We start from the raw sequence: 23,950 nt of genomic DNA, 5'->3' as shown, positions 1-23,950 counted from the left end.
CCTCCCCTCCTCTCCTCTTCTCTTCTCTTCTGTGACAGGGTTTCATGGAGTCCAGGCTGGCCTCTAACTCCCCAGTTGCAGAGTATGACCTGGAACTCCTGATCTTTTCCCTCTACCTCCCAAATGCTAGGGTTACAAACATGCATCACCATGCCTGGAGCTCACGTAACATTTACTCTTGCACATGATTATTGAATTTTCGTTATCATGTGTACATCAGTAAAAGAGTGTCCCCATTTGCCAGTGGCAGTTGTCTATGTACAAAATATCAAAGAATGTACACTTTTTTTTGTATAACTTCTAGATTAACTTGAGTTTGGTAAGTTTCAGGATATGAGACTAACATACTAAATTAGTCATATCTGTACACTAGCAGTGATCATCTAAACATAAAATTTAGAATACCACTTAGAATTTCCAAATAAAACAAGCATGTAATTGTTTAATGTACACAGGTCTCTTGAGCAAAAAACTGGAAAATGTTGCTGAAAAAAAATAAGAGAGATCTAAATAAATGTGGAAGCATAGTGTGTTCATTATATGGGAAACGGAACACAGTAAAGATGCCAGCCCTGCCCAGGTTTAGTACAGACAGATTTAGTGCGATGTCTAGCAAAACTTCAGCCAGTTATACAAAGTATTATTCTGAATTTCAAAGGAGAAGGCAAAGAAATGGCTAAAATAATTTTAGAAGGAAGTGACAGAGTGGGAGAGATCGGTCTATCCAATTCCAAGTGGTGGTAGTAGTAGTCAAGGTTCATACGTACATACATCTGGTTGTCAATGAAACTGCAGAACATGTCATTGTAACACTCCTAACATAGCGCGCACACACACACACACCCACACACACTGATCTGAATAAGGTACATGAGGAGGCACTGCATAATTATAATAAAGCAGCCTTCAAGAATGATGCAGTCTTCTCTGAGGGAAAACTCTGGTAAGAAAAGCCCACACCTTATATTTAGGCACACAGTGAGTTATTCACCAGCTCACAACAGGCATGGATTCTATAAACTGTGCCACTAGGGAGTTTTATTGCATAAACATTAGAGTAAAACCCAAACAACTGGGAAGGGACACAACATCACCAAAGTCCTAGGGGCTAATTGGGACAAGTATGTACATATCCCATCAGTAACTGGAATGCTATGAGCTATCGTTGCTAGACATCTCTGTTTTATTTGCTAGCAGGGTTGTGATAATCATCTGTAAGTTATGAGTGTGGTTATTGCCTAATGTGTCTTTACTTCATGCTGGGAAATCCTGGGTGCAGAGATACTCTGAAATCCTTGCAAGCAGGGTTGGGGGGATTCTGATGAAAAGTGAAAATAGACCTGAGCACTGGGGTGGACTCTGGCTGCATGTCTTGTCACTCAGAACTTGGTCCTAAGACTAAGACCCAAGGAATTCAGAAACTCCTCCTACAGACTCTCTGGACAAATGGGTGAACTCCTACAAGCACTAGGAAGTCTATCCCATTATCCTCAGAGAACTCCAATCCCCAAGTCTCCTTCAGACACTATGGATGAAAGCAGATCTTTTGTAGAGGAAGTCTTAGCATCTTCTCTATCTTCTGGGTGAGAAACCTTGGTCCCTGTCAATCACAAGCACCAGTGACTGACACTGTGGCATCCCTTTCCATTCGAGACTCAAACCTTGCCCTGCATTCTCTCCCACAGGTAGCTCTCTGCCTGTCAGCCTGCCCCAAATCTTCCAGGTTCCCAGTAGAATATGATCTCAGCAGTCTTATGCTTTACTGCTTTAAAATGTAAAGAATTTTTTTTTTTTTTGGTTTTTTTTTGTTGTTGTTGTTTCTTTGGTTTTTTTCAAGACAGGGTTTCTCTGTGTAGCCCTGGCTGTCCTGGAACTCTGTAGACCAGGCTGGCCTCAAACTCAGACATCCACCTGCCTCTGCCTCCCAAGTGCTGGGATTAAAGACGGGCGCCATCACTGCCCAGCTAGGATACCTTTTATAAAAATTCACCCTAAATGCTAAGCCTTTTATCTTAATAAATTTTTGTTATTTTATTAATTTGTTTGTTTGTTCAAGTGTACTTTCATCCCAGCCATCCTCTGGACACTTGCCCTTAAAAAAATAGTAATGGCATTTATATTCAGGAAAATTTATCGTCCCTAAAACTCCACATCAATGTACATGAATTCTTTTTAATGTGTTTTAGTGACCCTTGATTCCTCACATCAGAAATAAACTCAGTCACTATGAAGGAACTGCCAACTGGCCAAATGTTCGTATTCTATTTGATTACAAATTTGAGGTTGTGAATATATGTAATACCGCCACTGAAGTTTGGCGAGGACTCTTTTGTTGTTGTTGCTTGTTTTATCGAGACAGGGTTTCTCTGTATAGCCCTGGCTGTCCTGGAACTCACTCTGTAGACCAGGCTGGCCTTGAACTCAGAAATCCGCCTGCCTCTGCCTCCTAAGTGCTGGAATTAAAGGCATATGACACTGCTGCCCAGTATAAAGAACTTTTTATTTGTCTATCCAATTGTCTGGGAGGATTATAAGTGTCAATATGCTAACCTAGGCCTGGTCCTGGAAGCTTCTAGCCTCTATATAAACTTATCTAGGCCTTGAATATTTTCAGCCTCTGAGACTTCTTGGTGAATAAACTCACCCTTTCTTGTTCTTTCTGAACTCTAGCTGCCTATTTAACTAGGCATATCTGGCTCACAAACGCCTTTCCAAGCTGACTGATTCAATCTGGTTTCTCTTTTGGCCTCTCCTGAATGGCTCTGCTTGACCTCATACTAACTTTGGCAATCTGTTTTAATCTTCTGGCTCCTTCTCATTCTCTGGCTCATTCTGTCTTCACCTGTGTCTAGCTTGTTCTCTCTGCACCTGTCTCTGTACAACTGTCCCAGTGAAACTGCCTCCTTCCTCTCTTTCTGTGCTCTTCTACTCTCCCTCTCAGACATCCTGTTCAAACATCCTGCAGTGCTCACATCTGGACTCTGATGCCCTGCAGAGCTGGTCAGGAAGCCCCCTAGGTGTCCTCTCTCTGCTTTCCTCCCCAGCTGTGAAAAGTCCTAACTGTGATGCTTATTTGGGAAGGCATGGGATGCAAAGAAACTATAGATTTCTGAGATCTTTGAAAAACAGTGAGAACACTGCAGAGCTACACATCCCAGGACTGCCACTTCTGAGCCCTTGAGAGCTCACTCTTTTGTTGTGTTTTGATTGTTTTTGTTTTTAGAGACAATGTCTCCTGAGTATCACTGGCTGGTCTGGAATGCACTACTGTAACCCAGCCTGACTTCAAACTTGTGGCCATCTTCTTGCTTCAGTCTCTTAAATCTTGGGATTACAGGCATGTGCCATCACACATGGCCTTCACCTTAGCATGTCTGATGTGCTGGGCAAAAATCCCATGAAGTGGGTCTGTAGAAAGCCAGAACATTCCTAAATGGGAGAATACGATTCCATGGTAGAGTGACTGCCTGGTGTGCAGGAGACTCTGGCTCCCACAAAAAAAAAAAAAAAAACCCAGCCCTGCGGATATGGAAGTTTCCAAGAGACTTTTCATCAAATCTGAAAGAGCAGCCCAGTCCCTACTTCCTGCCCGCAAAACCTTTCTGGAAAGAGAGCTGGGCAGAAGGGTGGGAAGAAATAGGACTCATTTATGAAAGTGATTGTCCCCTGTAGACATTTAAAATGGAACCTCAAGATAAAGAAATCTGCTACAAAGGAGAGCTGTACAAATGGTGGGCTGAAGGTGTTCTCCAAGACTCCCGTCCATCTAAAACTCATACTAACTTCCTTTGAGTTAGTCTTTTCAGAAATACCGAGGTTGTTCATCAAGCTGAGAATATGGTGGTAGGTTAAAGGTAGATAGCCAGTGATTCTAAGGGTATCTGTGGTGTTTGAATGAGAATAGCTCTGATGGGTCCATATATTTGAATACTTGGTCCTCAGCTGGTGGAACTGTTAAAGATGGATTAGTAAGAATAACCTTGGAGGAGAGGTATACCTGGGCATGGGCTGTATGGTTTGAAAATTCCACACCAAAACTGGGCATAGTGGTACACACATTTAATCGAGTACTTAGGAGGTAGAGGCAAGTAGATTGCTGGCCGTTTGAGCCAGTCTGGTCTTTTTTGGTGAGTTCAAAGGACAATGAGTTCCAGGTAGAGGTACCCTGTCTCAAAAAGAAACTAACAAGAACCACCACCACACAGAAAAAGAAAAACCCCACACGGTTCCCAGTGTCTGTCTTGTGCTTGTAGATCAAATATAAACTCTTTACTACTGCTCCACACAATCCCTGCTGCCATGCTCCCTGCCACGGACTCTAACACCCTTTGGAATCGTGAACCTCAAATGCTTTCCTTTATACGTTGTTCTTGGTCATTGTGGTTTGTTACTGCAATAGAAAAGTACCTAAGACAGCAGAACCCTTAGAAGAGGACATTGGAGACAACACAGAGAGTATAGAGACAAAGACCATGCAGAGGGAGAGGCAGACTAAGCTTGGTGTCCTGTCTTGAGTCAGGGAACTGACAGGAGACAGGAGGGGCAGCTAGGAATCCTTTTATATTGTATATTATAGAGATACACTTGTACTACGTATTGTAAAACTGAAACAGTAAAGCATATAATTTATTACTAGCATAACATGCACACAGTTAATGCTTTGTCCAGACAGTCCCTGAGAAATACAATGGTTGATATTAGCAGAAATGGGTTTCAAAATGTCTGAGCCCAAACTCCTCCCTCACCCAGACCCCCAAATGAGGATGATAAGAGAATCTTGAGCTTATATTAGAAGTAGTCTGTTCATTCATTTATTTTATTTGAAATTAGGTGTCTAGAGGCTAGGCATGCAGCTCTGTTGGTAGCATGCTTACCCAGCATGCACAAAGTCCTAAATTTAATCCCCCCAATAACTGGGCATGGCAATACAAGCCTATGGTTCCAGCATTTGAGAGGAAGAGGTAGAGAAATCGAGTCCAAGGTCATCTTCTGCTTTGATATGAATTCAAAGCAACCTCCTTGCTTGGAAGGAGGAAGAAGGAGAAAAAAAAAATTACCGTTCCTCAGTAACTATGGATTTCATTTGAAGAGAGTCAAGGAGGTTTGCAAAGCTTTGTTTTATGAGGAGGTTCCCCCAGAAGTAGGAACCCCAGGGCCAATTCAGTGTAATTCAGGCAGGAGAAAACAGTAGGACTGAGTCAGAGGGACCTTGGCCCATATCCTGCTCTCTCATACGCAAAGCTTTCTGACCTCTTTTCCCATGTATAAATAACGCTTTTCTGAGTGTATATGGGATAATAACACATAACTCTTCTGGGAAAAGAATCAAACATCACCTGTGTGGCATGCAGGGTCCTCACTGGAATCAGAAGTCACAATCAAGTGGGGTGTTGAGGGAGGTTTCATAGAAAGGCCGTTTTCTAAATTGTGTGGTAAGCGAAACCAGCAAGGAGTCTGATTGACCTTGGGACTGGTGACAGTGAGTGCTATTTCCTCTCTGTTCTACAGATGTTAATCCCCCCCAAGATGAGAATTAAACCTATCACAATTTCCAGCCAAATTTGAGGCAAGCTTTATTAAATACTGGCCAGGTCCATACCCAGGATTCCCAGAGTATGGCACTGAATTAGACCAGGACTTATAAAGAAAACCACAAGGATATGTACTTCCTACCTCCATCCAATCAGGAGCAAGCATACCCCCTGATGTGCTTCCAGCCTATGTGTGATCAAGCACACATCCTGTGCAATTAGTGCAACCATGCTTTTTTACAGAAGTAAAAAGATGCAACTGGTTCTCACATATGAACGGCCACCAGCATTCCAGGAAGTTATTAGTCCTTGGGCAAGTGGGGCTTACAAGTTAGAGGTATTTAACAAGATCTCTTAAATATAGTGATTTAAATTTAAAACACAAATTAGCCATCACACAGAACCAAGGAGAGATAGTCGTTTCTGGAAACGGTGACAGGGAAAGACAGCACAGAGACTCCTCCATCTTGTATTCTTGCTGAGGCCATTTTAGGCTTGACTAGCATTTGATCAGCTGCTGATGGAAAGCCCCTTGGAAAACTACCCAGCTCTGTTCTAGGAACCCGAAGTCAAGATACCCCAGCTAATTTGTCTTATCATCTGTTAAATTGCTTGCTTGTGCAAAACTTCTCCTTGCAACTCCCAAATGAGATAACAGACATGAAGTCTTCATCGGGGCTCAGGAAATCATGCCAAGCCCTCAGGTCAGAAACTCTAGGTAAAAATGAATTTAAAATGGGGACACACAGGCACTTGGGTGAGTATTGTTAAAATGTGTGTGCTCTCCAAAGGTGACTACTAAAGCTGGAGGCCCTCGCCTCTTTCTTCTGCTGTGTCTGCTGTCGGTAGGAAGCAACGGAAACTGAGGAGTAACAGGACTTTCAACACAGCCATAATGTTCAGCCAATCAGCAGAGAGCAAGGAAGGGATCCACAGGAACAGATGGTGTCCTGTCGAGCCTGGAAAACTCTAGCATAGCATCTAGGGAAATAAAAGATCTGCACCAGGTAGCACTTGGAATAGATAAGTAAAAGTGAGTTTGTTCACATCTGTGGACGCTTAAAATCCACGAACCGATACATACACAGCATGCCCAAGCTCCCTGGCTCCACTGGGTATAGTCTCCACTGTAGTTTCTTTGGCTTCTTTGCTCAGTCAGAGGCCTTCTCCTTAGCTCCTCCAGAATGTATACCAAATTCCTGCATTAAATGCTGGCAACTCAGCCTGCACTGGAGACTTTTGAGATTTGACAAGGAGGTCATCATACCTGCTGTGCAGACAAGCAAAGCAGAAACTGTCCCGGGAAGATGACAGCATTTTAGCTAGACATCTCAGCCAGCATGCACTCCCATCTCCTTGAAGGCAGAGAGCAAGGGGCAGCCAGATGCTAAACTGTTTAGTAACCAAGCTAGGCAGTTGCCACTCTGGCCTGAACCAGCATGTGGTTTCTGTGTGCTCCCCCTCTACTCTAAGTAGTAGAGGATGCCCCCTAAACCATCGGAAGATAAAAGGCAGTGCCATTCACCCTAGTGGCACCAGACACCTATGTCTTGTTAGACCAGTTTCCTAGGCCTTTCCCTGAATGTTTATATAACTTTTTCACCCCATCCCCACCCCCCAAGTCCCTAAACCCCACCCCACGCCCCATACCCTTCCCCTCCCCAAGGCTGGGGAAGCTGCCTGCTCTTTGCTGGTATCACCTGGAGCTTCTAAAGCCTTCCAGTGAGATATCTGCCGATGTCAAAGGAAAAAGAAACTCTCTTCCTCTTTAGAGTTTAGCTGTCGCTCATTGAAATCACGTGCTCTCAATGTTCAAATCTAAAGGAGCAGCAAGAAGGCTCCCAGGAGCCGCAGCCACCACAACCGCTAGACTAGTTTTTCAAAGACCAGACCCAGGCACAAGGAACCTGAACCGACACCTTTTGAAATGTCCTGATGGGGTCATGCCTGCCTAAATCTCTTCCCAGAGACCACAAAGGCCTTTTCTTCAAAATCCCACATCAACTCTTTGTTGTCAGGTAAGAGAATAAGTTTACAACAGCTTTGTTTTTTTGTTTGTTTGTTTTGTTTTTGTCACCATACGCCAAGAAATCTACTTACTCCAAGGAATCTATTTTTGCACATATTCCTTTTATGCAGTAACACAGATGCATTCCTGCCTTGACATCCTTCAGTGAGGGACCGTGATGTGGATATGTAAGATGAAGTGAGCCCTTTCTTTCCGGAGCTGTGTTTGGTAATGTTTTATCACTGCAATAGAAATCCTAACTAAGACGGTCAACAAGACCCTCTATTTGCTTCTAGAACTTTCAGTTTTCTTTCATTGGTGGAGAAAGAGTCCCAGTACACAGTGCAGGCAGGCCACTGTACTTGTGATCTCCTTGCCTCTGGCTCACAGGTGTAATCCCTCTTGGGATTACAGGAATGTTCTGTGCCTGGCATTTACAAATTCTTGTAGGTCTGTCCATGAGGCAAAGGGCACCTGGGTGGTGACATATGCACCGTCTGTTACCTGGTTACTACTGTGTGTATCTTTGTTGGAAAGACTCCTTCTCTGCTGAATTACCTTGGTATCTTTATTAAAAATCAGTTTACCAGAGGGCTAAGGCTTCCTTGTGAATTCTCTACTAAGAATATGGTTCTATCAGTACCACACTGCCTAGCAACAGCTTTCAAAGTTTGAGACACAGTAAAATACTTCCAACAACCATTCCTTTCCAGTTATTTTGGCCAAAGCATTTTTCATATGCACTTCAAAAACTACCTTCTCAATGTTAACCAAGAAGTCACAGTAGTTTGTGTCTAACTGATAAATTTGGGAAGTAACCTTTAATCTCTCTGTTCATGTGAAGATATCTTATTTTGTGTTAAGACTGAAAATTGAATGTAGAGACTTGAGTATGCAAGGCATAGCTCTATCACTGCGCTATAATCAACTCCTAAACCTGCACACAGCCATGAACACACACACACAAGACAGTATTCTACCTAGATGGGCCCTGTATAGCTCGTGCCTGCTGTAGAGCCACACTCTTGCACTCGCAGCCCACTCAGAGACTGAAACAAAAAGGATAAGTGTAAGGCCTGCCTGGGCTATGACAACATGGCAGCTAACGTTAACTCACCTGAATCCATTGTCCTCTCCGAGGCTCACTGCCTCCGTCCTCTAACCTAGGCCTAGTCCTGGAAGCTTCTAGCCTCTGCACAATCTCACCTAGGTCTAGAATTTCAGCCTCTGATACTTACTGCCTCCCTTCCCTTTTTTCTCTGTGCTGTTCTCAAGTAGCCTCTCCTTCCTCTCTGGTCTCCTGAGAGTTGGGCTGGCCTATTCTGCAAAACCTTTCTGATTCATCACTTTGTCTGCCACTCAATTAGACACCACTTTCAAACACTTGCTTCTTCAAAGTCACTTTACCTTTATTGTTTGGGATTAAAGGTGTATACTAAGGGTGTGTCTGCTTTCTAGCCAGAGGGATTAAAGGTGTGTGCTAAAGCTGAGCCACACCACAACTAGAAAGAGGCTTTTCCAGTAAATACCACAATCTCGGGGGTTCGCAGTGTGATCAAAATATCCTGCAACACAACTTAGTGAGATCCCGTCAATAAAATAAAATGGGCACTGGAAACATAGCTTATGGAAAAGAACTTGCTTAGTGTGCGTAAAACCCTCGGCTCAAGTGTGAATGCCACAAAAACAGTAAAGGACGGTGACAGGCTGCAGCTAAGGAATGAGTGGCCTAAGCTAAAAGGAAATGGATTCTCTGAGCCTCCACAAAGGAACATGTGGGGCTCGTGTATATTTCACTGAAACCTGACAAGACTTGCAAGCTAGAGATGTATGGCTAATAATCTATAGACATTTCAACACTCACTGGTTTTGCCCCGGTCTGTTGTTGTTGTTGTTGTTTTATTTACTTTATGTGAGTACATCAATGTTCTTAGACATACCAGAAGAGGGCATCAGATCCTATTACAGATTTTTGTGAGCCACCATGTGGTTGCGGGGAATTGAACGCAGGACCTCTGAAAGAGCAGTCAGTGCTCTTAATCGCTGAGCCATCTCTCCAGCCTTGACCCAATCTTTTGTGTAGTCTGTTTGCTCCTGTTCTATTTTATTTCTGAAATAGATCTTTATCCCTAGTATTTCCTTTGAGCTGTCAGCTCTCATGTATTCAAAAGCTTGCCTCTGTGGCTTCCCTGCTTCCTTAAGATCTGGTTTTAATGTGATGATGTTCTCTGTTGTTGCTTCTTCTAATTCCTTCAGCTGTGCCTTTAAATAATCGCTTGAGGTAGATGTGGTGCCATGTATAACTATGGACCTATTGTTCTCTGTTGGTGCTTCTTATAATTCCTTCAGCTGTGCCTTTAAATATTCGATTGAGCTAGATGTGGTACCATGTATAACTATGGACCTTAGCTACTGGGGAGGCAGAAGGACTGCAAGGTGGAGACCAACCTGGGAAAGCATAGGAATACACTCCTAAAAAACCAGCTTACTATTTCTTCTGCTTCACTGCTCAGTCTGTGACGTTCTCATCACTTGTGAGTATGTTGCCATCAGATTATTACTTTGTGGTTTTTGAGACCATGTTGAAAGTTGTTGTCATGTTTAATCGAGGTAAGTTTTCCTATTAATTTTTTTTTTTTTAAGGTTTCTTGTGCAGGGAATGAATGTGGGCCAGGCCTGTTTCTTAGCTCCATGGTTTGGGGCCCTCTCCTCTATTTACTAACAATGCTTCCCTTGTCAGGGTAAATCTGCTGGCTCATCAGCACTGAAACCTTTTCTTTACCTGCCAGCCCTTGCTTATTATTGAGATGGTTTCTGTCCAGTGCAATTCCTCCCAGTCACCCAGACATCTGGGCACCCTTGTTCCTTTCCGCAGATCCCTCTGCTAGCTGCCAAGCTACCAACTGAAGGCCAGGCAAGCTTTTCCTAACTGGTTACTGACCCTTCCACATCTGAGACAATAACACTCTCAGGGGTTCTTAGAAACCATCAAGTTTAAGTTTCTGTCACCTTCTGACTGAAAAGAGCACGCTATCGTAGTTTGTGTTCTATTGCTGTGAAGAGATACCAGGATCAAAGCAATTCTTATAAAGGAAAATGTTTAACTGGGGCTAGCTTACAGTTGGGTGCAACACTGGTCATAGCTTGAGCATATTTGACCTCAAAGCTCACCCCCAGTGATAGAAGGCCTCCAACAAGGCCATACCTCCTCCAATGAGCCACACCTCCAAGACTGCCCCTCCCTAAGGGCCTATAGGGCTAATTGCATTTAAGCTAGCAGGTATGTAAAGGTTGAATAGTACTTAAGAATCTCTGGCCCATGTCTGGACAAGCTGCCCAAGCAACATAGGGGAAGCAGCTGGCTGTATAAGATCTGTGAGCCGCTTGTCTGTCACATTTAGATCCTGAAGATGTAGCCTCATTAAAGCATGCTTTGTTCTCAGTAAGGTTTTGCTTACTAGCACAGTACTCTACCTTAAAGAGAATGGTGTCATTTTCATTAACATGTCTCCAGTTTGCAGTGCTTCTTTAAGCACTGCAAGGGCAGGCTCCTCAGGAAGCAGTTCAGTGGCCCAATGACTTAATGTGCAATGTTCCCTTTTAGGAATCTGTGTTTTAATACTTTGTCCCCAACTAGGGGTGGGTCTTGAAGAGGGTCATGAGGATAGGCCTTGAGGTTTTTGCTTTTTGTTTTTGTTAGTTTTTCTAACTCAGTCCCTGCCCTGCCCAGTCTGCCTCCTTCCTGTGGGTGTGGTGTGACCAAGGGCCTCCATTTCTGGTGTCCATGCCTTCCCCACAGTGACTGCTTACCATCCCACAGGTAAGCCAGAACAAGCCCGTTCACCCCGAGTTACCTCTTGTTTGTAACAGAACTAGAAACATTCTAAACATTTAATACACAGGAACAATGGAGCCTCAAGACAATGATTTTTATTCCGTTTGCTTATCATATTTGACAATATAAATATGCTCATTAAAAAACCCACAATATTTAAATAAGAATTAAGTTCATGAATGTACTTTTACTTGTAATTTTTAAATACCCCAACTATTCTAACATGGTCAGACATTTAAAAATAGTCTTAAACTATTTCCATTTTAGACTATAAAACAGTAGCAATTTACTGGGTTCTCCGTTATAAAAATTAATATAGCAATTTTTAAAACAATGAAAAGAAAATCGTTTGTGAAAGCCGTACCACAGCAGAGGCAAGTATGCCCTCTCTTGCAGAAGACATCTTGGAAAGGCACAAATCAATGACTAGTATTTACCAACAGGTGGTGGTATAGTTTGATATTCCAGTTAGGTTCCCATTATTGCAAACCCCAGCTAAAGGGAGGTCAGAAGAGGTAGGAGGACGCAGGTGTCCTTCCAACTGGCTCCTGGCGCAGTGGTATGCTCCCTCCTACATCCACCAAGGCGCAGGTAAAGATGGAAGAGAGACTGTCTGCCACACCTTAATTTAAGCACCTGGATATAACCACCTTTTCATACAAAAATAGCTCATTAAAAAAATCATAAGACAGCAACTTAAAAGTGAGCAGTGAGATCAAGCTCCAGATGCCCCGGGTGTGCCTGAGCAATGTGTTCCTGACTTCAGTATACACTTCAGGGGATGGCTTACTTTGAAGTGATATTTCCCACTAACTGCAGTACACAACTGATAAAGATTAATGTTTTCAATTATTTGATCCCATATGTGAAAAAGAAAACAATTTTTAGGGCAATGTTGTAATTTTAAAATACTGGAGATCTACCTTAATTTCATATTATTCCAATCCATTCTTAGTTATTTCCTGTTTTTTAAAAAGGAGGGGAGCTGTCTTTAGATTTCTTCCCCCTTCACTTAAACAGAATAAAATTCATCAACAAATATATCAAAATTCAAAACTTAATATAGTCGTCTGTCACTGAGGCAGAACTTAACCTTCAGGTTCCTGGTAATGATCACCTTTGGGCACTTGATTCCAGTTTTCACACAGCAGCTCTGGAAATGAAGGTGGAACTGCTTCACCATCCCTGGCTGCTCTCTCGGGAGTCTGTAAGAGCAATTTCTGGCTTGGCCATTCTCAGAAGTCTTTTGGAATGAATGCAAGAAGATTCTTCTCATGCTTAAAAAGTATATATAAAATGTTCCTGTACGCAAAGTCAACACAGGAATTCTAGCTGGAATTCTATAGAACTACAGTCATGCTAGCATGTGTAAACCATGAAGTTACTTTTTAAAGTAATAACAACATAAAATACATTTTTTTCTATAAAAATACAATATTGGAGATAATAGTACTTCTTCCCTGAAATAGAAATTTAATTATTTGGACAAAAAATCGTAAACTTTTGATTACATTCAAAATATAGTCTTATTTTCTATATATTTAAAGACTTGAATTATTTGAGGTTTTGGTGACTGGTGCTCTCAGCAGCAGATTTACATCACTGTAATATTTTATCAGTACAGTAACACCACACAGCTATTCCCCTTACATCTGCTACCAGGAGGAAAAGAACGGCTTCCTGCAGTGAACCGTCTGGGTGAAGGAGCTGCCCAGGTGTACCACACGGCCCTGGCTACCACTTTTGCTGCACTCCACGATCACACATGGCATCTGTGCCAGCTGCATAGGACTCTTCCCATCTCTCAGTGCCTGAGTGAGGTTTAAGATCTGTGGAAAGACAAGAGACTCTCATTAATTTTGAATAAGTGCTATAAATGTGTACCATATGTATATACACTTAAAAACACATGGATACACAGGATTAGAATGAAATAAAATAGCTTCTACCAACTGGAATTTTAAACTACTGCAGAATGTGCTGATGTCCAGCACTAGTGAAATCAAAGACTAAAGAAATCAAAAGGCTACGTACAGTCCATTGATAGAAAACTTAAATACTATTTTAAATGCTTGCCTTATGACTCACTTATTCAACAAATAAAGTTACTACCTTCCTACTGTTTCCAAGAGGTTTTTCTTCTGTGTATTGGGACATGACTATTGAAATAAATACACATACTTTCTACCTTCATTTTAGCAGAGGACAGGGATCATTAAACACTAACAGGTAAATTGTACATTAGAAGGGAAAAACATGAAGCAGGCCCAAGTAGATGAGACAAGTCAGAAAGTCATCCATTTTAAAAAAAAGTTTTTAAAACCCTACTTTTAAATAGGAAAAACAAAACCAGAATAAGTAATATATAAATATGCATATATAATATGTATTTAAGAATGATATATATGCACATGTATAGATACCTTATTGGTTTATTACTATATACATACAGTATATATGTGTGTACTGTATATAATATATACATATAATCTGTGCGCATTCAAAATCTTAGAATTTCTACTTTGGGGCATGCAGGTATGTCTATGAACCTCAATTCATAGCTGATAGCTAAGTTACACCTTTGTTCATATATTTGGGGAGGCAGACAGTGTGTCAGTGTCTCATTCTGTAGGTCTGGCTGACCTAGAACTTGCTATGTAGATGAGGCTGGCTTCAAACTTGGAAAGATCCTCTGTCCTCTGCCTCTGAATGCTAGAATTAAAGGTGTGCATCACTCTGCCAGCTCTAATTTTGTTAATGTTTTCTATGTAGTCCTTGATGTCCTAGAACTCAGCTATGTAGACCAGGCTGGCCTCCAGCTCAGAAATCCACCTACTACTGCCTCCTGAGTGCTAGGGTTAAAGATGTGTGCCACCAAGTCTGCACCATAGGTACAACTGTAATAATTCAGCTTCCTTTTTCCTGCATAGTAGAAGACATTCCTTATTTTGTGTTTTAGGCATATCATTACCTCCCCTTCAGGCATCTAGAAATCATCTGACACACACATGCTATGCATGTCTCTGGTTCCTTTGAAAAGTAAGCTTCAACAGGAAGACCCGCATGAGCAAACTTGATAGGACTTTGAATAGCATGAATCAGATGCATTTCTAGACTCAACTATTTCAGCTATTTAATATATCAGGGAAATAAGTCATTACTAGCAATTATAGTTAGATTATATTTTAGAATGTCTTTAAAAGTTCCTAGGCTATCATGTAACAACTTACAAAATTTAAGTTTATAAGCACTGTCCATTCCATGCACCTAAAAAAATGTGGATCACCATGATTACATAAAAAATTTCTGTCAAGTTTTTTCTAATTAGCTTGGATTTTAAAAATTCTATACCAATGCTAGGTGTTGGCATGCACTGCCACCTTAGTCCCAGCACTAGAGAGGCAGAGGCAGGTGGAACTCTGCAGAGGAAGTTCCAGGAGAGCCAGTCTTGAGGAAAAACAAAAAACAAAACAAAACAAAAAACCCCAAAACAAAAATCTGTCCCAAGCATGTTAATCCAAATATACCATTTTAAGTAATGCATGATATTGCTGGACTCTATAAAAAAACACAAGATTGCTACAGAGAACCTGAAAGACAGAAAGGTACAAGAAAATGAAAATTACATAATAGCAATTTTCAGATCATTATATAGCAGCAGAAAGAACTCAATCCTTACTTGTCTTGACTGTTAGTATTCCCTGGGAATTCAGAAGACACTGGATAGTCTTGCATTTATTACTAGAGCAGCCTTTACAGAGCAACCCCCTCCCGTGTTGGGACAGGAACTGAACAGGAGGGAAAACCATGTGCACCCTAGAAGAACTCAAAACCGAAACAAAGGCCATGTGAGCAAATGGCCACAAAGTATCATTGCACACACCACCTCCCTACCTCTAATCAATCTCACCCTGACTCACCACCTGCTCTTCTCACTGTTCATCTGGTATGCAAGCTAATACTATATGCACAAGTCCAAGAGAATTATTTTTAAAACACTCATTTTGTGTGTGTCTGTGTGCGCGCATTTGAGCGTGCAATGGCACACATGTGGAAACTAGAAGGGACAACTAGAGGGAGTTGGTTCTCTCCACCACATAGGTTCCAAGAATTGTACTTGGGTCATCATGTTTGGCAGCAAGTATGCTCACTCTCCTAGTCATCTCACCAACCTGGAAGTTGTATCTTTAAAAAATGGAACAAATGCTACAGTCAAGAGGAAAAACTAGCCGGGCGGTGTTGGCACTCACCTTTAATCCCAGCACTTGGGAGGCAGAGGCAGGTGGATTTCTGAGTTCGAGGCCAGCCTGGTCTACAGAGTGAGTTCCAGGACAGCCAGGGCTACACAGAGAAACCCTGTCTCGAAAAAACAAAACAAAACAAAACAAACAAACAAACAAACAAAAACTAAAACCAAAACCAAAAAAAAAAAAAGAGGAAAAACTAGACTTCTGCAGTGATATGATGCCTGGTAAGGTCTCAGTAATGGTAAAGGTAGATGCAATGATTGGTTTCCTCACAGATCTTCACACTTCAGCTAACAAAATTATGACATTGCATACATAAAACCACAAATATGCTACTTCTGCTTAATTTCACAGTAGTCAACATGTTGATTTTAAAACCAACTTTTTTTAATTTTAGTTTGTTTATCATGTGCACGCTACTACAGGAATGTACTGAAAGTCAGAGGACAGCCTGCAGAAGTCAGTTCTCTCTTTCCAACACGTGGGGACCAGAGGATTTAACCCAGATATAAGGCTCACTAGGTATCCCTGGCTGTCCTGGAACTTGTTATGTAGCCCAGACAGGCTGGCCTCAAACTCACAGAGCTCTATCTGCCTGCTTCTGCAGAAATAAAGAAGTGTGCCACCACACCTAGCCCCTCCCACCATGCCTGGATCCTCCTGCTAGCTTTGTTATGTGATTTGTACTGTGCCCACCACTTTGTCATAGTTCCTGGAGGCAGAGGCCGGTGGATCTCCTGTAGGTTCCAGGCTAGTCTGGTCTAAATACCGAGTTACAAGATAATCAGGGCTACACAGAAAGACTGTTTCAAACAAACAAACAAACAAACAAACACAAAAAAAACCCCACAAGACAAAAACAAAACAACAAAAAAATTACTGGAGAGGGAATGAATGAGCTTACAGAAAGCACACGCCTCTTAGCTCAGGGCAGGGATGGAATGAAGGTGTTGTGTGTGGAACACATAAAACCATGGCTATTTTGTTGTTACTGATGAGCACCATTTTCTAGTGGAAATTTAGTGTAAAGGAAAGACTAATTCCTTTTTAGAATAGTTTTTTTTTTTGTTGTTGTTGTTGTTGTTGTTTTAAAAAAAAGCTCTTTAATCCCAGCACTTGGAAGGCAGAGGCAGACAGATTTCTGAGTTTGAGGTCAGCTTGGTCTACAGAGTGAGTTCCAGGACAGCCAGGGCTACACAGAGAAACCCTGTCTCAAAAAAACAAAAGAAAAAAAAAAAGCTAAAATTAGAGAGCTACACAACCAGGTTCATGGTCAAAATACATTATGCTTTTTGGCTATCAGAAAGTTTAAAATCAAATTAAAACTAGAAAACTGAGTCTGGGAGATGGCTCACTGACTAATACACTTGCCATGCAAGCTTGAGGACCAGACAGAGACTGGAGTCCCAGATCCACACAGAGCAGGGTAGGCTCACAGCCCACTTTCACATGCAAGAAAAGCAAAGACAGGAGAGCCCCAAAGCAAGCTGGCCAGCCAGATTAGGAAAAAGCAGGTTCCTGGGGCTAGGAGAGGACCTGTCTCAATATGCTCAATATGTAAGGAGGAAAGCAACCAAGGAAGATGCCTGATGTCTATCTCAGGCTTCTACATGCATGCACACACATGTGCCTGTATATACATATCAATACGCATACATGTAAGAAGTAAAATCAGGATATCAAATCAAATTATGTGATCAAACACTACCATTTTATTCTTTTCTTTCTTCATATCTTGACCTATCCCGTACCACCCTCCCTCTCCCTCCCTCTCTGAGAGATAAGATCCTGCTAGTGGTCCCTACTGATCTTGAATGGAGGATCCTTCTGCCTCAGCCTCCAGAGTACTGAGGTTATGAATGTACACTGTAAGGTGCATCTCTACTGCATCTATTTTTCTAATAGTTAACTTCTTTGTGAATAAGAAGCTACAAATAAATGAACTTGAGAAGGCAGATACCAACTGCCTTATCTAACTTCAGAACTCAATGTGATCACCTTCTCAGGTAGGGGGGGTTGGGGTGGGGGTGGGGGTGGCGGTGGTGGTGGTTGTTATTATTATTATATTCCTTTTGTGTGAACTTCAATCCACAAATGAAACTTACAAAATTGTTTATAACAATTTGAATTTAAAATGACACTCCAAAAATAAATACACAAAAGTTCCCTCTTATCTATGGGTTTCAGTTACCTATCACAGTCAACCTCAATTTAAATTTCTTGAAAGGCAAATTTAAAAAACGGGAAACTGGTAAATTTCAGAATACTGTTATAATTATTTCATTTTCTTACTGTCATTGCTGATCAAATTTCATCATAGGTTATTTGTCTACAGTGCTTGGTTTCAGGTGTCTGCTTGAGAACTTTGGACAGATCTCAAGAGGATAAGAGCAGACTGTCCTATATGCTCAGAGATAGAAATCTAGAAGATGAACCCCACTCATACACCAAGTTAATTTGTTTCAAGCAAAAGTTAAATCAGGCCTTAATTCTTTCTTACCTGAACATGTGGTTCCAATCTGTTTGGGGAGGATAACCCTCTGCTATCTAAGCACTGGTCCCCCCTCCCCCTTCTATTGACATGGCAGCCTCCTAGCTGGGCTCCCTGGCCCTGACTCACCTGTGAAGGACATGGGCAAGACCGTCCTGCTTCACCTCTCCACAGCCTCTTTACCATTAGGGATCCTGCTGCTCAGACTGAGTCCTACCTGTCCCTCACTCAACACACACATAAACATAAAACCTCACACAGTTTCAGAGAGTGCATAGAAGCAGGCCAGGGTAAGAGTTCCCCTTCAATTACATCCATTCTATCACAACTCTTCTTTAACGCTAAGCTCCTAACTTCTGCAATCTCTCCTACAGAGATTCATGCCTTAGCTCTTAAGAGCTTCTGCACTCTAGCTCTCTTACTAGTTACATCTGTAAAAATCTGATGAATTACAGTTACCATTATACCACTACTTAAAATACAATAGTCAGTGCAAAACTTAGACTCATCTTTGACACAACAACAGTATCAAATAGCTCTGTTATGTTAAATATATGCTTTTAGGATAAGGACATTAGTTTGGAGTCACTAAAACCAGTTTTCATCTCAAATCTTCCTTCTGGAAATCAGCTGAAGCAGGCGCTATTGCTGTGAGTGAGCAAGAGCTTCAGGCACACACATCAGACCTAGGACTTTATCTCAAGTGCACGTGCTGTGGGAGCATGCAAAGACTGAGCTGAAATTATGCAGTTCTTTCACTGTGGGCACTCAACCCCGTGGATGGGACTGCTCTAGAAAAGATGCCTGTGTTCCAGGTGGAAAATTACCTACTGGCAAAAAGAATGTGGTATAGAAATGTTCATGCAAGTGTATCTGAGGAAGAAAAACAGAAACACACAGAAAATAGACAGCAAAATGGGACAAATGGGGCTGAGAATGTAGTACAGTGGGAGAATGTTTGCCTACATACACTGTGCAAGACAGAAGGTAATTACACTGAGCAAACAACTGGCTAAACAGACAACATACAAGAGGAAATAGCCAATTTATAGGGCAATAGAGATGCAGTCCTACTTAAATCAATCTCAGCATCATTGCCTGCCATTATCTAGGTGCAGTATGACAGGGACTACTAGGAGCCACACTACCTACGTCACAGTGGGGAAAGATGGTAACTGTCTCAAGGAGACCATCTTCTCAACAAACAATAACAAACAGTAACCTACCTGGCCTCTCATCACAGACATCTGACTTTCGAAAGCAGCTCTGTCAAATCCTTTGTCAGTCTGTTACAGAAAGGGGGAAGAGGTTAATATAGTTCCCAATACCAACACCTTTAAAACAAATACCAAATTTTAAAACAAACAAACCCTTCTACATAGTAAATAAGGCCTAAGTTCCCCTACTGAAGCCATGAGAAAAAGCCTGTTTTAATCTGATGTAGTTTTGGAGAGGCCCAGAACAAGAAAAAATTTATTTGCTCATACCCTCCCCCCTACTTTTCCAAAAAGAATTTAATATGAGTCAATGAGTTTAGGCTTTTTATAAGAATTAAATCCTATTAGGTCACAAAATATACATTACAATCTAAAGAGTAATTTGGTTAAAAAAAATCCAACTTGAAAAAAAGTCTTGATTTAATAATACTCAGTAAATATAACTTTACAAATGTATTATAAAAGCAAAATTGTTAATTCCTCTCTATTGTACCAGACTATGCTATTAGCACAAGTAAGCAAATGAAGTTTATTGTAGCCTATTTTTAAAAACCGCATTTTCTTTGACAATCAAAACTAACTATTGTAAAAATTAATGCATGGAAAAACATTTGCCTAGTTTTTTCCTCTAAGCACTATGCATGCATGTGTCCACCTGTGGCCAAGAGTGAGCTATTGGTACTAAATAAAAATCAAGTTAGGGCTGGAGAGATGACTCAGTGGTTAAGAACACTGGCTGCTCTGGCAGTTTGAGTCCTAGCACCAACATGGCTGTTCACAACCCTCTTCTGGTCTCTTCAAGTGTCTGTGCCACGCCCCCATGGCCCTGCCACAGGACACAGATTCCCATACAGACTAAACACCGGTATACTAAAAGATAAATAATATTTTTTAAATGCTGATATAAGACAGATCTCTATTTACGTCCAAATTTGGGCAATGAACTTGATTTTTCTCAACATTAACTTCACCAATAGTTAGATGATAAAAATAGTGTTGCAGGATATTATATGTTTAGAATTAAATATAAATAAAAAAGCATGGTGTTTATTATGGGGAAAAGGCTTATGTGTCTCCAGTGTGAGGTTACAGCATTTAGACGTGCGGAAGGTCTCTGAGGGGTGATGTAGTGAGTGAGAAGTCAATGGAACACAAACTGGAAGAAAGCCTCCCCGAAGCTGACCACGCCCCCAGCCTGACCTCCGACCTCTAGCCCCTAAACTGAGGAAGACTTGAGCATTGGATGAGTGGCCCAGCCTGTGGCCCCTTCTTACGGCAGCCTGTCCTACAGTCCTAATGGCCATTCAAAACAATACGGTAGCTGAGGATGAGCTCAGTGATCAAATTCTTGTACAGCATGCCAAAGACCCTCAGTTCAATCCTTAGCATCAAAGAAATTAAAATAAAAAGTAAAATTTAACATGGAAAACAATAAATGTATACCTGTGAAGCTGAAACACTGTCCAAATTAAACATGTTTACCTTAAAAAGTTCATAAAGATCTTCACACAAGTCTTGTACAAAGTTCATGTCAGAAATATAGGGTAGAACCAAGTTTCGAGTTTCTTCAGAAAAAGGGACTTTTGCTTGAGGAAGCCAAGCCCAGTGAAATGGATCTAGTGGGAAAACACATGTTAATGAGTTGTGAGTATCAGCTAGTTGAGACTCACATTTATCCAGTTCTTTCCTGTAACTCCCAGCCTCTCCCAAATAAAGGAAAAAGAAACTCTTAAAACACACCATCCTTTACAATACAAGCCATTCAGACTCCAGGCTCAGATGACCAGTCAGGATGCCAAGGCACGGGAAGGGCTCGTCTGGACTTGTTCTGTTTCTGTGCTTCACACAATAAAGTGGTGGGATTTGATAATGAGCCTAATTCAAACAGCCCTATCTTGAAAAACTGTATCAGAACACATCACATTTGGGGTTAAGAAAGTGGTGGGAACTTAGCAGATCAGTGGAATCCTCTAGAGAGTAGACACAGGTAGATTCTAGAATCATTAACCGGATAACTCTACTTATTATGGTTTGAATGTGAAATGTCCCTCACATCATGTGTTTGAACATCTGTTACGTTTGTGAAGCTGTGGAACCTTCTGGACATGGGGCTTAAACAGCAGCTGTAAGGCTGTAGGAGTGGATCCATGGGGGAATTATAGTTAAATAGTTAAAATGCAAAGTATCTGCCTCATGCTTCTGTCCCCCTCCCCTACAATAGTTTCTTGTTATAGCCCTACTTATCCTGGAACATGTTATACAGACCAAGCTGGCCCTGAACTCAGAGATCCACTTGCTTCTGCCTCTGGGATCTTGGATTATAGGAGCACCACCATGAAGGCACAGGCCTGCCTCATGCTTTTAACATTTCCTCTACTATCCACTCCCTAGTAAGATGGACTGTGTCCCCTTAACCATGAGACAGAACAAATTCCTTCTCCTTTATATTGCTTCAGTAAGGCATGGCAATTAGAAAAGTCAACTGCCCTTAGGGTCACTCTTATTTCTATCCACCTCTTTGCCTGGTGTGAGACTTACATGTTTTACATGTATTTTACATGTATTTTCATGTATTTACATGTATTTTACATGTGTTTTACATGTATGACCCACGTTCCTCTAAGCTATTATTCTTTGTCTCTTTCTTCTTCCAATCCCTGTCCTTCAGCATCCACCCCTTCCAGCACCTCCAGGCCTGCCTCTCTTTCGCAGCCCAAGTGCAGTCAGGCTACTTAACCTCAGTGATGTGCCATGTCTCATCCCTATTATGAAGTTCTTCCATTGTGCCTTTGTGGATACCACTCTCTTGGTTCTCTTTCTGTCTAGTAAAGAAGGTACTCCTCATCTCTGCTGGCTTTCTCTGCCTTCTTTTAATGCTACTGTTCCCAAGATTCTATTAGTCCCCCTTTCCCTTCATTCATTGGGCACTCATCAAACTTTTATTGAGTATTTATGCTGCTGGCATTGTATTAGGCAATGGTGTTTGTTCTCCATGATTTCCCTGGATGACAGTAAATAAAGTCATGGCTTTCACTATAAAGATGACAGCTAAAACATCCCTACACCCTTAATACCAATTCTTCTGTAAGCTCCAGACCCTTGTTCCCCAACCGCATGTTTGGCAAAACTTGCCAGATGTTTTATGGGAGATTTACAAACCTACCACTTTAAAAAAACAATTTGCATATAGGTTTCCAATGATTAGTGGGAAAATAAAAGGCAACCACAGACATTTCACATAAGTTCCACAAAACACAGGAAAGAAAAGTAAACAAATCAGAGTTTATGGTAAATTAAAAAGATAGTTAACTCCAAATTCACTGACACGTTAAAGCTACCTATTAAATGACTCAGATTGGCTTAAAAGAAATCAGCTGATGTTTCATGTCATATACCTAAAACAGAATGGTGGAAGTTAAAAACAAAAGTATAGAATAACAACCTGTTATAGTTTTATTTTGTTAACAAAATAAAAGGTGATGAAGAAACATTACAGCAGAAAAAAATGGAGAAACCACTGAGAACAATAAAGTGTACTACATTTTACAAAGATGAACCTGGGAATAATAAATACTAAGTCTTTTGCATATGAAACACAAAATCAAAAGACAGAAGAAATTCATTTAAAAAAAAAAAAAAGTTATGGGCTGGAGAGATAGCTCAGTGGTTAAGAGCAATGACTGCTCTGCCAGAGGTCCTGAGTTCAATTCCCAGCAACCACATGGTGGCTCACAGCCATCTGTAATGGAATCGATACACTCTTCTAGTGTGTGTCTGAAGACAGCTGCAGTGTACTCATATAAATAAAAATAAATAAATCTTTTTAGAAGAATCAGTTATGGCCTCTCAAAAGCTAACAAATTAAGTAAGACACGTTGAGGGCATTCTAGGACTAATAACAAGTTTTAATGAACAAACATAGGAAACTTTATGCCCATATTATTTCGAATACAGTCCTTTGTATTGATTATATTTATAATCACAAAGAAAGTAGTAACAATGTGAAAAAATATTCACATAGGTCGTATTCATACATCATATCACAGTATACTGGAAAACAGCACTGAAGCATGCTGTGAAGATGCCAAGAATGGCTGGGTGTGGGGTACTGCCTTAATCCCAGCACTCTGAGGCAGAGGCAAATGGATCTCTGAGTTCTGCCTTGCCTACAGACTGAGTTCCAGGCCAGCCAGGGCTACACAGGGAAACCTTGTTGAGAAAGAGGAGGAGAAGAGAAGGAGGATGAGGAAGAGGAGAAATTTAAGACATGGACAATGTAAAATTCAACACAAATATCCCATAGTAAGGTAGTAGTCACCCATGCCTTTAATCCCAGCACTTGGGCAGAGGCAGTGAAGAGGCAGGTGGATTTCTGAGTTTGTGGCCAGTCAGGTCTACAGAGGGAGTTCCAGGACAGTCAGGGCTACATAGAAAAACCCTATCTTGAAAGAAAAAACAAAACAAACCACACAAAAATTTTCCAAATCTGGCTCCAAATGTATCAAAACCAATCATTCTGCAGCAGGAGGGACAGGAAGGGTAACCGAACCATCATGGAAGTGGCAGAGAGGTTTGAATCTTGCTAAAGGATCGAAGCCCAAAACATCAGCATACAACTCTA

General features: G+C 41.3%; 1 protein-coding gene across 2 annotated transcripts in view; it reads right to left on the bottom strand.

Annotated features, from left to right (window-relative positions):
• Positions 1–11,453: 11,453 nt before the first annotated feature.
• Positions 11,454–23,950, bottom strand: part of Pi4k2b (phosphatidylinositol 4-kinase type 2 beta) — a 34,621-nt gene continuing 22,124 nt past the window's right edge. For both annotated transcript variants that reach the window (XM_031342281.1, XM_031342282.1), the window contains exons 8-10: positions 20,812–20,945; positions 19,339–19,398; positions 11,454–13,203 (exon numbers count right to left, since the gene is read on the bottom strand). In XM_031342281.1, coding sequence (XP_031198141.1) covers positions 13,030–13,203; positions 19,339–19,398; positions 20,812–20,945 — 368 coding nt within the window. In that variant the 3' untranslated portion in view covers positions 11,454–13,029. The remainder of the gene's footprint in view (positions 13,204–19,338; positions 19,399–20,811; positions 20,946–23,950) is intronic.

This window comes from Mastomys coucha, unplaced genomic scaffold (genome assembly GCF_008632895.1).
Source record: "Mastomys coucha isolate ucsf_1 unplaced genomic scaffold, UCSF_Mcou_1 pScaffold22, whole genome shotgun sequence".
In the NCBI taxonomy this organism is placed as follows: Eukaryota; Metazoa; Chordata; class Mammalia; order Rodentia; family Muridae; genus Mastomys; species Mastomys coucha.
Note: the sequence above shows the minus strand (reverse complement) of the source record. Positions and strands in the feature narration are given on the sequence as shown.